The 15,575-nt window shown below is 34.6% G+C and overlaps 2 protein-coding genes across 2 annotated transcripts; both read left to right on the top strand.

Annotated features, from left to right (window-relative positions):
- The first annotated feature begins 4,072 nt into the window (after nt 1–4,072).
- Nucleotides 4,073–5,863, top strand: LOC109237734. Its single transcript, XM_019404089.1, has 4 exons — nt 4,073–4,395; nt 5,205–5,475; nt 5,553–5,649; nt 5,734–5,863. The coding sequence occupies exons 2-4, from the start codon at nt 5,286–5,288 to the stop codon at nt 5,861–5,863; spliced, it is 417 nt and encodes a 138-aa protein (XP_019259634.1). The 5' UTR covers nt 4,073–4,395; nt 5,205–5,285.
- Nucleotides 5,864–5,983: 120 nt separating this feature from the next.
- LOC109237739 lies at nt 5,984–9,264 on the top strand. The gene is made up of 7 exons (XM_019404093.1): nt 5,984–6,082; nt 6,196–6,331; nt 7,714–7,877; nt 7,951–8,071; nt 8,136–8,330; nt 8,442–8,492; nt 8,773–9,264. The coding sequence occupies exons 2-7, from the start codon at nt 6,326–6,328 to the stop codon at nt 8,923–8,925; spliced, it is 690 nt and encodes a 229-aa protein (XP_019259638.1). The 5' UTR covers nt 5,984–6,082; nt 6,196–6,325; the 3' UTR covers nt 8,926–9,264.
- Nucleotides 9,265–15,575: the final 6,311 nt, after the last annotated feature.

Raw genomic sequence — 15,575 nt, forward strand, 5'->3', positions numbered from 1 at the left:
AACCTGAGCCATATCAGGTAAGAGATTCAAACGTAGGCTATTTTTTGATGGACTGTTGGGCCAAGTGACAAAGAACGTAATCCCCCCAAATCACATATGTAGGTTCCGTGAATTCACTGAATTGTCTCTTTGTTATAATACACGAAATAATACTACTTTCACATTCTTGTTGGGGGAGTTTTGATATGGCCGGTTGAATTTTGACCATAATTAATTTGGTCAGAGAAGTGTCATTGGCTATAAATAATTTCTTTTTACAAATGGCAATACTTTATCTGAAGTGCTATGGAATTTTCAATTATGTAAGAAACTATCGTTAACTTGAATAAGTTTCCTTAATGACCTTTTTTTGTGTGCACTATGAACTAATATAAATTGGCCTTAATATAACGTAATATCTCCTCTATATAGATAATTGGTTTAGCCCTAATCCATTGTATTGATATACTTCTTCGAGTTATTGTGATATATATTATCATATTGAATGGTTGTAGCCATTTTTATTGTTTCCTTCATATACTGCCAATGAAGAAAGTAACACACAGAAACACATAACCATTCGTCAGATCAACAAGTCATGGAGCTCCCTCTCCTTCGACAAGGACTATAGCAAATTTCCAAGCTGATCAGCAACAATATCATTCCAACCATGCTGTAATCAATTCCGATAGTAACCATTCTAGGTCCAATGACCCCATTTCATCCAACACGACCACTCTAGTGACATGACACATCAATAAAATCTAAAGCCACAAGAAAATGGATCCTGAGTTATTGATCATTTCTATACACCCTCGTCTATTTACCTCTACGTGAGAAGGGTTCTATTGGCACGTGCGTCGTCCGTGCAATTATTAGCTGTAATGAGGGCACAAGATGCCAAGTATTTAGGGTTCACATATTGGGACTCGTGAATTATGAATATTTTGAGGTTATGTACTTTGTGGAGATTATTGGATAAAAGCTGGTGTGAAAGTGGTTATTCTCATCTAGTTGCTCCCTGTCATTCCTTTAATTGTTCTCACCAAATTTAAACTTTGTTCAACTTACTCTTATGTGTTATTACTTGTGGTGTTCCGCTGTTAATGGTAGTTTCTATTTCCTATGGTAAGCACTATATCATTATTGTCATTATGCGTAGTTTTGTTGTACTCTGTTAGTTCTCCACTTATACTTGCTCGGGTTATTTAGTCCAGTAGGTGTCTTGATTGTTCCTCGTCACTACTCCACTGAGGTTAGTCTTGATACTTGCTGGGTACAGCTGTGGTGTACTCATACTATGCTTCTTCACATTTTTGTGCAGATCCAGGTATTTCGGAGTTGGTCGATAGTTAGCTAGCTATATGGATTTTGCTGTGGAGACTCTAAGTAAACATCCTGCTGTGTTCGCAGATTTCGGAGTCACCTTTTGATATTGTGTTTATATTGTTTGTCCTTATTTCAAAACAGTTGTATTTGCAAACCTCCTAGTAACTCAATGGAGCTTATGACTTGTACTGCCGTTTTTGAAATTTGTAAATTTGTTAAGAGTTTTCTATTTTGAAATTATCAGATGTTAGTTAAATATTGTTATTATTTTCGTTAATGTTAGGTTGACCTATTCCCTAAGACTAGGTGCCATCACGACACCCAACGGAGGGAATTTGGATCGTGACAGTAACAGTTTAATGTTATGATGTAAATGACACCAAGTAGCCACTGTTAAGCATATTTTTTAAATATATGCACAGTTTACAATATATTTAAAGATTAGCCAATTCACTCAAACTTCAGAACATCGTTTCCTAAAGTTCGAAAATTGTAGCCAGAATTTAAATTTTATGTCCTGAATTTTAAATTAGCAGTTCAAAATTCAAGACACTTAGTCCTGACTTTTAAATTAGCAGCTCAAAAATTTAGGATACTAAGTTTTGAATTTCAAATTAGCAGCTCAAAAATTCAGGATACAGAAATTCAAGATACTTAGTCCTGAAGTTTGGGTGAATTAGCTAATTTTTAAATACACAGTAAATTGTGATATATATTCTAAAAACAAGCTTAAAAGTGGCTACTAATACACTTCGCCCAATGTTGTTTGCTATTGGATTATCGGTTCGGGTCTCAATTTGCCTAATTTTATTAACGGATTAACTGATAATCCAATAAGCTTAATCAAAATTATAATCTTATCCTTAAGTATATAAAACCACCTTAGTGCTTCAGTCTCTCAATCTCTCAATCATCACTCTTCATCTTCAGACCTTACTCCTTAGGATAAGTTTTAAACATTTATGAATTTCTCATCTTCAGTCTTCAGTTAAGATTTTTAGTTTTAAACTTTAAATAATTAACTGTTCAGATTTTTAATTTTTCTATTTGTTTCTTTTGTAGCATTGATTCTTTAGCATTTACAAGAGTAGGATTTTACTATTTTTCTATAAATATGTTCGCCATACAGAGATAGTTAGTAATATTTATTTATTCTTTGCGCCGATAGTCTATCAGAAACAGCCCATTTACCTTCACAAATGTAGGGGTAAGGTCTGCGTACATCCTATCCTCGCTAGACTCCACTTGTGGATTTTTACTGTGCTTGTTGTTGTTGTTGTTGTTGAATGTCTTATTAATTACTCCTACTAACTTATTTCTTTTGTTGGCTTTGAGAATTCAAATCATCTGCTGGGATTTTCACATGTGAAAAAAGTTTTATATTCGAAAGTTGAAATTTAGTCTCTCTTTTTTTAAGAACAAATATCCAGTTTCTTTCTCTTAACAATATGATCATGATTTCTTTAATAAAAATATGAAATTTTTGGATTTTTTTATTCTTATTGTGTAAATCGATAACCGAACCGATAACGATCGATAACTGACAAACTGATATTCGGTAACTGATATCTTATCAATTTGATTATCGATTTAACTTATTTATAAATCGATAATCAATATGTGGAACGAATAAGATTCACAAGCGAATGGAACCGAATGATACCCACCCTTAATTATTAGAGGTGGAAAAAGAAAACAAAAAATGAAGGTCATATGGAAGCATTTGGGGAAATAATGTACTTCAGGAGATTTTATCACGATCCCTACATTTTCCCCAACCCTGACATATAAGACAAGTAAAACAGAAAGACCAAACATATTTAAAAAATAAAAAGAAAAAGTATGTTGAAAGACTATTTCCTTTAATGTTATCTTTGATATTTGTAGGAGCGGGCGTTCAGGCAGTTCGGGTTAAATATGAAAATTTCGTTCGGATATCCGATTTTCGAATTAAATAAATGACAATCCAAATAAGCTCGGATTGAATCGGATATTTAAGTTCGGTTTTGGATTTATCGGTTTGGATATTTTGAATTTTCGATTTTGAACCTATAAGTTGAAATGTTTCTTCTTCTTAAAAAAATGAACATCCACATAAATCTATCTATAATTAAAAGCAAAAGACAAAAGCCCCTCATGAAGCCAAATGGCAAAACAATAACATGACACATGGCATGTTAGGACATTACTCCTTATTATTAGGAACTACACTAATTGGATTACCCTTCAACCAATTCTTCTAAAAAACGTCAGATCCCTTCTGTGCATTTTACTTATTTTAAATTTTTTTTCAATTATTAAATCATTTTATTTGGAATAAACCACCAGCTTCCTCAAAAATAGCAGTGGGCTTCTACACGTTTCAGTTGTAACTGTTTCGTTTTCTACATATTATCTTTACGTTCAAACTGTTTCTTTTTCTTTACAATTTTTTTTCTTCAATTATTAAATCATTTTAATACTTAAAAACCGCCTACTTCCTCAATTATTAGGAACTGTTATTTTAAGTTGTAACTGTTTCGTTAATAGATGCCTTCTGTGCATTTTTTTATTTTAATTTTTTTTTTCCAATTATTAAATCATTGTAATACTAAAAGCCGCCTGCTTCCTTAAAAATAGGAATGGCCTTCAAAACCTTTCAGTTCTAAACCGTTCAAACTCCTTTTCAATTATCTCAATTTTTAATGTTTTTAAAATATTAAATCATTTTTTTTTAAAACTTTTGCTCCACAATATTAGGTAATTACTTTCTACCTTCAAGTTAACCTAAATTTTCTCTCCAACTTGCCGATGGATTCAACTGCTTAACCCACGTACTGTATACTGGGTAGCAACTGCTCAAGCGTGGAGGACTTTATATTTCTTCCACAACTAGACGTTCTTCAATTCTAAACTTCTTTCTTTTATCAAGATTTGAAGAAAACTTACGGCTTATGCATAAGATGGCTACTCACATTGATTTCATCAACGATATAACTATTTCGAAGATGTAATGGAAGTTGAAAGTTCGTGTTGTCCGTTTGTGGGAAGTACCGGATTAATCCAGGGACTATATTCTCGATTGAATTGGTTCTACAAGATGAAAAGGTATTTTAAATTTGTTTTTAACTTGCTAATTCTGTTTGGTTTTCGGAATTGTTATTGTTATATGATTATCGACCATATCTTTGTTTTGTATAATCTAAAATGTTATTTGATTTGATTATACCATACTAGAGGATTCTGATTCCTCTACACTTTTGAGCCCCATAGCTTGAGGGAATATTCAAGCTCAGAATTATCAAAATCTCTTCATTTTTTTTTTAAAAAGAATCAAAATCTCTTCATATGTTCATTCATTACATATACTTAGGTTTGAGTTTTACTCTTCTCTAAGGAAAAATATCTCAACTGTTCTGTTCAATTTTTTCGGAGCGGTAATGTTACTGTCCTACCGTTTAGCTTTCAGTGAAGTGAAATATTCAGGTCTTAACATTCTGGCCTGATAGCTTGATTTTGACCATGAATTATTACTCTACACAGAGGCCTGAAAGAGAAACTCTAAAGGATTTTCCTCAAAATCTCTTCATTTTTTTTTAAAAAGAATCAAAATCTCTTCATATGTTCACTCATTACATGGTATAATAGCACTCGCAAAACACAATTGTATAATTGACATTTCGAGACAAGTTTGAGGGATACTTATGCCTCTTCCATGAATAACCACAACGTAAGTGCGTTATATATCTTTGAACTTAACTAGAAGAAATTGAGAACTTTTGCGTTGTGGACTGTCAAGTTATTTGTTCAACTCTACTGTTTAAAAGTTGAGTTAATATAAATTACTATTACTAGAAATTTGTAATCTCTGTTATGTAATGTAATGTGCTTTTAATTATAGATAGATTTTTTTGTAGGGCGATCGGATAAGTGCTTCTATTGGCAAGTCAGTTTTGCATCTTTTCAAAACACAAATAATTGAGCTTGGATTATATCATATGGCGAACTTTATCGTTTGTCATAATAAGGAGAAGTTCAACACCACGAAACATAGGTTGAGGCTGACGTTTACTCAACGGACAACAGTGGTTGAAACAACTGATACACTTTTCCCAATGAATATCTTTGATTTGCGACCATATGATCAATTGATAAATAATGTTGACGTGAACGAGACTGAATTATTTGGTAAATATAACTTTTGCGTTAAATTTCTAATTATGATTTTTTCTACTATTTAGTTTAACAATTTTTTTGTTTTTTAGATGTCATTGGAGAAATTGTCAATTTCAATGAGGTACATACGCAAAACCAAGGTGGAATTTCTAGGAAATTTATGGATATTGAACTAGAAGATGACGAGTAAGAATAAATATTCATCTACTCATTAAGGATTGATTTGATAATTACATATGCTAAAATTATATTATTATTTCTATTTGACAGGAGGAAGAAGTTGTCTGCTATATTTTGGGGCGAGTTTGTTGATGAAATTGTACCTCATCTGCTAAGTGCTAACAACCAGCCTATTATTGTTGTTATGCAGCTCATAAAAGCCCATAAACTATCAAGGTAAATATAATACTGAATTTAACATTACTTTNTGCAGCTCATAAAAGCCCATACATTTCAACGTAAAATACAATTATTCAATTTGACATTACTGTGTCAAAGTTATTCATTATATCTAACACGAACGTTGTTTTGTAGATTCATGTTCTGTGCGCAATACTTGGAATGCATCAAAGCTGTGGATTAATCGAAAATTTCCTCAATCTGATGAATTTAAAACACGGTCAATATATATATATATATATATATATATATATATAAAATTTCACTGCTTATATACTCTAATCAAATTTTCCACATAAGTTATCTAACTGTTTTACTCATTCATAAACACAGATTGCTTTCTGTACGGGATAATAACTCCGAGAGGCTGACTCAAACCATCTCTCAACAAAGTTACTTAGTCTCGGATGAGTTGGAGAAGGGAATTGTTCAAGTTAAAACAATTGGCCAATTAGTGAAGTCCATGCAAGTGAGTAAACTAAGTTTTGTAGTATTAATTTAAATTGTGTTTCATTTTAAAAGTTGCAAAAATTCACATATTTTTTTCTATTATTTTATGGTTTTTAAAATGAGTTGAGCATTTACAAACGTTACAAGTAGAGATATCCATATGCGCTGAAGAAGAAATGGTTTGGAGTCTTTAGTTGGGCTGAGTGACTTTAGTTGGTCTTACTGAGTATAATAGTTATATTAGTAGTAGTAGTAGTAGTAGTAGTATTACATAGTAGTGGTCCATATGTTTGAGAGGACATCAAATCAATTGTATTAGCATATTTTTTCTCTTCAATCTGAATGCCATTCTTGCTTTTATTTTGATTGGCAAGGCTTTGTGTTTACATTAATGAAAATAGTTGTTTAGTTCCTGTCTTACGTTGTTTAAAAGAATAGAGAAAATTCTAATTGTGGAGTCAACTCCTCAATGATCCACTGAGTTTGTAAGTTGAGTTCTTAGTTTTTCTGTTTCCTGTGAATGTTTGTTTTCTTGGTATATGTGATCTCTCATCATTGAGTACCACTTGAAAATGACCTTGAATTCGAAGAATGATTTAGGTTCTAATGCTTTTTCCACTCTAGGGTAAATGCATTGTAAGGTAGTAACAGATTAACAACTTGCTACTCCAATTCCTCTAAAGTTCTCACTGATATTGTTTAATAAAAATAATATCATTCTGAGGTAGCTATGAATATTCCATAGAATCATAATGTAGAAGTTATAACAATGTCTCATTTTTTGGCATACTGAGACTTTGGAAAAAAATAAAGAGATGTGCAATGATATATGGTCTGTAATCAGACTCAGCGAGAACCCCGCCCACTTGCCATAGCATGTAGCTTTCTCCTTTTATCCTGTCCAATCAAGACCAGGTCCATCAGTGCTCCTAGATGTTTAATGTAGCAAGCCACAGGCAAAGAAAATCACACCATAGTAGCAATTCAACTTTTATAGAAAATTATCGCAACCAGAAATTTCATTATAGCTGAATTTATCTATATTTGAACTCTTAAGTCATATAAACTACATCGCCTAGCTTTTGATCAACGACATGTTGGCACAGCTCATCTCTAAATCCTAATCCATATCATATAGGTACCTATCCCTTCCTCATGTCAATGAATCGCCACATGGACCATCTTTTTTATGTCTTTACATTACATTTCAACTTTATTTTTGGGTATTAGGATTCTTATTTTATGGTTTGAAAGAGTGTTTCCTCATTTCGAAGATGAAAAATTCTTCAATTACATTTGTGTTATTTGTTTAATATTCTTATAGATCATAATCTCTATGTCTTTTCATTACATTTGTCTTATCAATTTATTCAACAATTGTCTAATCAATTTATTCAACAGGAATGTCCATGTTGGATTGTCGCAAGTATTGAAAATTTAGAACTTGAAAAAGGATGGTCGTACGTCAGCTGCAAGAAGTGTCAAAAGAAGGTGGATAAATTAGGAAACATTTATCAATGCCCAAACCCCAAATGTAAACATGAAGATTACTCAGCAGTTATTAGGTAAAACCATCATCTATATTTCCTTAATCCTTCAAAATATTACATTTATATCTCAAATCAAATGTGCATTTAGGTACAAGCTTCAGGTTAGGGTACTGGATACTACTGGATCTGTTTCCCTATTGCTCTGGGACCGTGAAACCATGTTTCTCATAGGCAAATCCGCAAAAGAATTGAAGGAAGGGTTTCTTGAGGTATATCAACTAATTAAATTTAAATATGTTATTTGCAAAATTGTAACTCAACATTTCATTCTAGAATACTGGCGCTGTTGAGAAGTATCCCTATCCAGTAGAGCTGAACAATATTCTCCAAAGAAAATTCATGTTTAAGGTTATTATCAAGAGAGAGAACATTCACCTGCAAAAGGAAGTTTACAGTGTTGTTAAGCTTACGGATGAGGAGCAACTGATAAACAAATATAGTTCTGATCAACCTTCAGATGACTTAACTGTATGTCATATTTGTTCACAAACTTCATAGCATATTTAGATTGCAAATTTCTTTTACATTGCATGATTTGAATCATAATTTCAAACTCATTTATTTATTAATTTTTGGTAGGAACCTGACTTCAATAATAATCAAGTCTTGGATGGAGAGAAGGAATGCGAGGTAAATACATAACTACTTTGTCCTTTAACATTAAAGCTACTTACATATGTTGAAGGATTTCTCTCTGAATAAATTTACAGATTTGGAATAGTTTTTTTATAACTTTAAAAGTTGTAGATGCGCACTTGGTTTTTTCTTTCTGAATCTATGAACACAGTATTAATATTTTTTAGATTATTCATTTTTTTGATTATATTATTTGTAGGGTATAAATTAATAAATCTTTAGTAAATATTTGTTCATTACTGATTTGCACTAATTTTGTATTTTATATATGCAGGATTCCACTGAAGACAACGACTTAACAGATATTGCACACACACCAGCCAAGATAGGTATAACTAATACCGCAACAATGGTTGAAGAAGATCCGAATGCACAATTGTCAGGAAATAAAATGAAGAGAGTATTTAAGAAGAAGAAAACAACATAAGGTGTTTGTGAATCTTACCTTTGGAAAAATCAAGAACTATTATAGATAGATTTAGTATATTATTAGTTAAGAACAGTATATCTGAATCATTTCATCTTAATTGTCCGGTTTAACTTTTCAGTTTTACTTTATGTCGAGATTTGAATAGACAAATATGCTTCTAAGCTGGAAGAAACTACAAATAGCACCCATGTCTTTGTTTTCTTATTGAGAAATGTATTGACTGTTAGAAACCAAATTCTGCTTGATGTCTCCATATTATTGTAAAGATGCATCCTTGTTAAGGAGATACGGTCATGGTGAAATCAGTTGTAAGGATATATAGGAGGGTGGTTTAGAAGAAAATATGGAACATAAAGGCACAAAAAATGTAGGTTTTTTCATATCGTTCACAGTACACAGTGCATTATTTATGACATATAACTTAAGCAAGGAAGCAGATAATGATAATTTTGTCCACTTGTCTGTGGAGTTCACAGAGGAGACTAGCCATCTGCCCTTTGCATTGTAGTTTTGTTAACATCTTTTTTGAAATCAGCATTCTCGCTGTTCAACATAGCGCAGGTGTTAACTGCGACTGTGACAAAGGCACTCGCAAGTTAGGATGTTTACAGAGGATTGGCAATGAAAGGAAGGAAACAGATGAATGCCTTTCCTGAAAATTTTCGGCCAACTTGGAGTGAAAGAAATGGAATGTCCTGTGAAAGAGTGCTTGGAATGTAAAATGTATTAAAATCTCATCTTATTTCTTTTTTTTTTTTTGTAAAATATCTATAGATGATTTGAATAATAACAGATGTATGTATGTGGTCGATCACACACACTTTCGATATACTTTTGACACCATTTGGTGTTTATTAATGAAAAAACCTTTTAAACAAAATACTTTAGTCAATGAAAGATCCCCACNATTTGGGGCCAAAATTCATTTCTTTAATCAGTGTACGTATAACCTTTAAACTTTAACATTACGAACGAGGAAGACTAAAGAAAAAAAAATGCACACAATTTAAACGTAGATAAAATAAGAGAAAATGTTAATATTGAGTCATTTTGGGCAGCAAATTTGTTAATGAAGCACCGAAGCGAGGGTCAGTTTGCGAAACCGGCACGGGAGCATAAGACACCAGAAAAGTCTTTGACAGCAAAGCCAGGGTCAATTCGCAAGATCGGGACTTGAGCATAAGAGACCATAAAAATCCCGAACAGCGAAGGGAGGGTCACTACTGCGAGTACGGGTTTAGAGGGATATCATATGTTGCATGGTCTAGAGGGATATCATTGTCGATAAAAATAATTTTTGGTCGTAAAAAACCAACAAACGTGTCTGAAAGGAACATAAGGGAAAAAAATACAATCTACAAATAACTGTTAGTTATGATATTAAATTGAAACATTTTTATGATTATTGCATTTTTCACCCCTTTATTAAAAATTTTTATTCACGTGTGCGCGCGAGTGTCTGTATATATATCCTTTCTAGCAAATTATCTCATACTTGCTCGGCGAAACCACACATTTAATGTTCACTTTTTCATTACGAGTTTAAAAATTCCCTCAGGCAGAGACGGATCCAAGATTTTAATTCTATGGGTTCAAACCTATTATATTTTTAAAGTTATTGGTTGATAAGTATTATTTTTTTAATTTTAATGAGTTTTTACATATAAATTTTTCCTCTCCCTCAAAAGTTTGGGTTCATTTGAACCCATAGACGGTACCCTACATCCGCCTCCGCCCTCAGGTTGGTATCCCGTTAGTGATCAAGGCAACAACAATATCTTTTCGTGCCAGTGAGACGGGGGTAATATTTGACCAAGACTCTAAACAAGAACAAAATTGCGCAATTTCAAATAATATATAAATAAATTAGACTATTGTCCCATGTTTAAATGCAATTATTTTGAAAGTAATATGGGAAACACCTATTAGCAGAAGAAAAAAATGTGAAGGTATATCGGATAAAGCAAAAGAAACCCAACTTTTTAAAATACAATATTGGTTTCTCCTCAAAATAAGTACACAAATGTAATTCTATTTACGTTGTGTTACATACCAAAAATTAATTTCAATATTATCGATCGGTAAAAGAAAATACTTGGATTTATATTAAAATATTGATTTACTTAATAAAATTAGATGAATTAAAAAAGGCCCATTAATTGCGAAAAATAGGCGCAGTTTATGCCCCTGTTTCGTCAGTTGTAAAGATACGACTTTACAACTTCTCAGACCTAAAACAGTTTCTACAGAAATTTGACATGGAAGAGGAGAAGAAGCTCGCAAGAAAAAATCGGATGAACAGCTTGAAGCAGAAACGACCGAAATATTGTTCGTATAATAAAGGTATGAACTTTTATGCACTATTTCATGAAGCAGACTCTGTGTTCAATACTTTCAAATACGACATATTTCCGAACTACTCTTCTGTTATATATGATTTTCGTTCGGCAAATTGCCTTTGAGTCGCACTAAAGTACTGAGAGTCAGTTACACCTGAAATTGTGCGCTTCGCGTTAAATATAAACTGTATTGTACACCATTAAGTGATGTTATTGGTGTTGTTAAGATTATTTTACAACTGATGTGTTATGAGTGGTTTAAACATTTGCATATAGGTATTCTTCACACTTTAAGCAGATTTGCATATAAGCGACGCGAAGCGCTCTACGTGTTTTAAGCCTTGCTTTAGGGCTTTAGCGCGCCTTTGATAACATTGGTCTTATGGTCGTGTCTGTTATTGGTTTGAGGCCTCCTACCTGATCTGCCGCACAAAATTTCTGTCCCAGTGCTTATATACTGTGATGACCCGACCCGTCGTATCAGGTATTACTGCCCCGTTTTCCTCATTTATTACTTCTTCATGTTTCATTACCGGTATGTGGTGAGTTAGAGTTGATTCGGATTGGTTTTGATAAGAAATGAGACACTTAGTCTCTTTTAAGAAGGCTTAAGTTGGAAAAGTCAACCGGACGTTGACTTATGAGTTAGAGGGCTCGGATGTGATTTTCGATGATTCGCTTAGCTTGGGGAGATGATTTGTGACTTGGGAGCGTGATCGGAATTTACTTTGGAGGTCCGGTGTAGAATTAGGCTTGAATTGGCGAAGTTAGTATTTTGGCGAATTCCGATTGATAGGTGGGATTTTGATATAGGGGTCGGAATGGAATTCCGAGAGTTGCAGTAGCTCTGTTATGTCATTGGGGATGTGCGTGCAAAGTTTCAGATCATTCGGACGAGGTTTGGTAGACTTTTTGATCGAAAGTGCATTTCGGAAGTTTTTGAAGAACTTAGGCTTGAATCCGATGTGATTTGATAGTTTTAGCGTTGTTTGATGTGTTTTGATGATTGGAACAAGTTTGAATGATGTTATGGGATATGTCTGTGCTTTTGGTTGAGGTCCCGGGGGCCTCAGGTGAGTTTCGGGGTGGTTTCGGACCATTTCTAGGCCATTTTTAGCTGCTGGTTTTTGGCTACAGCAGTGTTCTATGCGATCTCGGGGAATTGGTCGCGATCGCGGTGAGTAAAATGTGAGAAACGTGCCAATGAATCGCGATCGCGTGAAGCCTTTCGCGATCGCGGAGAAGAAATATTCTGTTGCGTTGATCCCACTTCGGAAGCTTATATCTCACAATCTATAAGGAATTTGGAGATGATCCAAAAATGAAAATTGTAGTCCTTTGTGTCTAGTTTTCAGAAATGTAAATTAATTGCAATTTAAAGTTGTGTACAAAAAGTTATGGTGGTTACACTATAGGCTGCCTGGGAAGGTCTCTAATACACAGGGATGACTTTGGAAGCTTATATCTCGCAATGTATAAGGAGTCAGGAAATGAGCAACATATGAAATTATAGCCCTATGTGTCTAGTTTTCAGAACATCAAACCATTCATAATTTGGAGTTGTGTGCAAAAAGTCATGACCACTATACTGGAGGCTGTCCGGAAGAGCTGGGAACTGTTCATCGCGATCGCGAAGCATTGTCCGCGATTGCGAAGAGTAAATTTTGGGCTGGAAAAATTGTTCTCCGCGATCGCGAAGCATTTTCCGCGATCGCGAAGAGTAAATACCTGGGCAGAATGTTTTAAAACACGTCAGTCGCATTTTTGGGGTCATTTTACACCATAATTGCTCGTTTTTGGAGATTCTTGAAGGAGATTAACGAGGGATTCAAGGGGGAACGTTTGGAGGTAAGTTTCTTGGACTCAAAACTCATTTTTATTGTGAAATCCATCTAGGAAATCATTGAATTTTTGCTAAAATGGAGGAATAGGGCTTGGAATTTTCAAATTTTTAAATTGGGATTTGAAGGGCAATTGTGGATGGATTTTGATGTTCTTAGTATGTATGAACTCGTGAGGAGATAAGGAATCCGGTGATGTGAATTTTGTAATTTTTCGAGAAGTGGGCCCGGGGCTCGGGTTTTTCCAACTTTGTGATTTTCGATGTTTTTCGAGTGATTTTGGTTAGATTCGGCGCGCGTGGAGGCCGATTTGAGGGGCAAAGGCGTCGCGGGTTTGAGATTTCACCGGTTCGAGGTGAGTAATGATTATAAATGATATTCTGAGGGTTTGAAACCCCGGATTTGCACCCATAGTGCTATATTGAGGTGACTTGCACGCCAGATAGAGAGCGTGGGGTAGAGCACCGTTGGGGATTGTGACTTGGTCCGTCCCGGTTGTTGATTTTACCGCGTATTTCTCTATGACTTGTTGTTTTTCACTAGGACTTGGGCTTATTGCCATATTTGGGGCTTATTGCCGACTGTTTGAACTCCCTATGAGCTATCATCACTGTTTTCCTCACTATTTGAAATATTATTTGAACTCAGTCCATTGTCATTATACTGTTTCATGAACTCAGCTATATTTTTACTCAACCTCGAGTTTTAAGTGATATTTGAACTACTGTTTGAGCTGAGCATTATTGTTTCTTTACTGATGCCCGAGGGGCTTATGATTATTTTTGGACTGATTGAGGCCGAGGGCCATATGTGAGGATATGCTGAGTGATGTGAGGAGGCTTTCAGGCCTCGAGTGTATTGTGAGGAGGCTTTCAGGCCTCGAGTGTATGTGAGAAGGCTTTCAGGCCTCATGTTGATATGTACAGGCTTTCAGGCCTTATAATGATATAGCGCTTGGGCTGTAGGAGCCCCTCCGGAGTCTGCACACCCATAGTGAGCGCGGGTACCCATCTAGAGCGGTTGAATTTTAGACGGTGGTAACAATGACACTGTCATACGCGTTTTGGTCAGGTAACAATGACTGACCAGTGGTAACAATGGCACTGTAATACGCGTTTTGGTCAGGTAACAATGGTTGACCGGTCAGGTAACAATGACTGACTAGTAACGAAAATCATGCCCGAAGGGCGAACTTTTATGTGCTCATCTTGCATACTTATTTGCATTTTTACCTGCTATGCGGTGGTATTTGTGCCCGAGGGGCGGATTTTCTGTGCTAATCAGCACTAACTATTTTGAACAACTTTTGTAATTATTGAAAGGACCATTTTCAAAAGAGATTTGAACTGAGCCGAAACATTCCTAAAGAGTTTCTCTGATTTCACCGTTTTCTCGGAAATTGTACCCGGCTTCGGTACAGCCCGTTGGTTGCTTTACGTGATTTCTTGCTGCTCGGTTATTATTTACTTCTATTACTCACTGAGTTAGAAGTACTCACTTTACTCCCTGCACCTCGCGTGTAGTTGCAGGTATCGTTCACCCGGTAGCGGGTTATTAGCGGAGTGAAGGTATTATTATTGTAGCTGAGCAAGGTGACCGCCAGCGTTCGCGGCACCGGATGTTGTCTTTTGTTTTTCAGAAATTTTACTTGTATATATTTATTGGCCTGTAGTTGTGTTAAGGTTTCTTTAGATGCTCGTAACTTGTGACACCCCGGTCGGGTTGTACATACTGGTTATTATTGTAGTTAAGCTATATTCACCTATTCGTTTATGTTCAATAAATATTAAAGAGACGATTTGGATTAGTTGGCTGGCCTTGTCTTCACGAGAGGCGCCATCACGACCGGGTTTGGAAATTGGGTCGTGACATATACATACTTCACTTTGAATATTATGTAATGTGCTTTTTCTTCTGTTTATAAGAGGGTCAACTTTTTTCAGATTGAGCATAGCTTCTGCGTCATAATAAACAATTTGCTATTCCATCTCCTTCTTCCACATTTTGAATTATATAACATCGCAGAAAGTTAACCTACAAAACAGAATTATACTAGGAGGTGGAAAGTTAATTATGATCAAAGAAGGAACTGCATTTTTTTACTCCAATAAAATTATAAACTAGAGTCCTTGACTTTAGAATATTAGGACGATGCGCGGATTGTAGTTTCCACTTCCTAAATGATTGAGCAGTAGTCTAGCAGGATTGAAATTAAGATATAGATTATGTATCGGTTATGTGAAATAAAATGTATATGAAGATAGATGCCATGCATTTTCTGAGATAACAGTGTTATATAATGATGTAGATGCATCTAAAATCAATGGTTTGAAATATGAACTTAGTTGCAAAGTGCTCCCGATGGAATAGATGATGAAACTTCAGGAACTAAATGGCTTCTGCATTAAATACCTTACACGTAAACATATTACTAACTCATAAAGTAATTAAGTTGAAAGAATGTTAA

Source organism: Nicotiana attenuata, unplaced genomic scaffold (assembly GCF_001879085.1).
Source record: "Nicotiana attenuata strain UT unplaced genomic scaffold, NIATTr2, whole genome shotgun sequence".
Classification (NCBI taxonomy): Eukaryota; Viridiplantae; Streptophyta; class Magnoliopsida; order Solanales; family Solanaceae; genus Nicotiana; species Nicotiana attenuata.

Bases quoted from the DNA above. Each gene is read 5' to 3' on its own strand.
- LOC109237734 (XM_019404089.1), top strand. From the start codon at position 5,286: ATGGCGAACTTTATCGTTTGTCATAATAAGGAGAAGTTCAACACCACG. The intron at 5,476-5,552 runs GTAAATATAACT...TTTGTTTTTTAG, and splicing joins GAACGAGACTGAATTATTTG to ATGTCATTGGAGAAATTGTC. The intron at 5,650-5,733 runs GTAAGAATAAAT...TCTATTTGACAG, and splicing joins ATTGAACTAGAAGATGACGA to GAGGAAGAAGTTGTCTGCTA.
- LOC109237739 (XM_019404093.1), top strand. The intron at 8,331-8,441 runs GTATGTCATATT...AATTTTTGGTAG, and splicing joins AACCTTCAGATGACTTAACT to GAACCTGACTTCAATAATAA. The intron at 8,493-8,772 runs GTAAATACATAA...TTATATATGCAG, and splicing joins ATGGAGAGAAGGAATGCGAG to GATTCCACTGAAGACAACGA.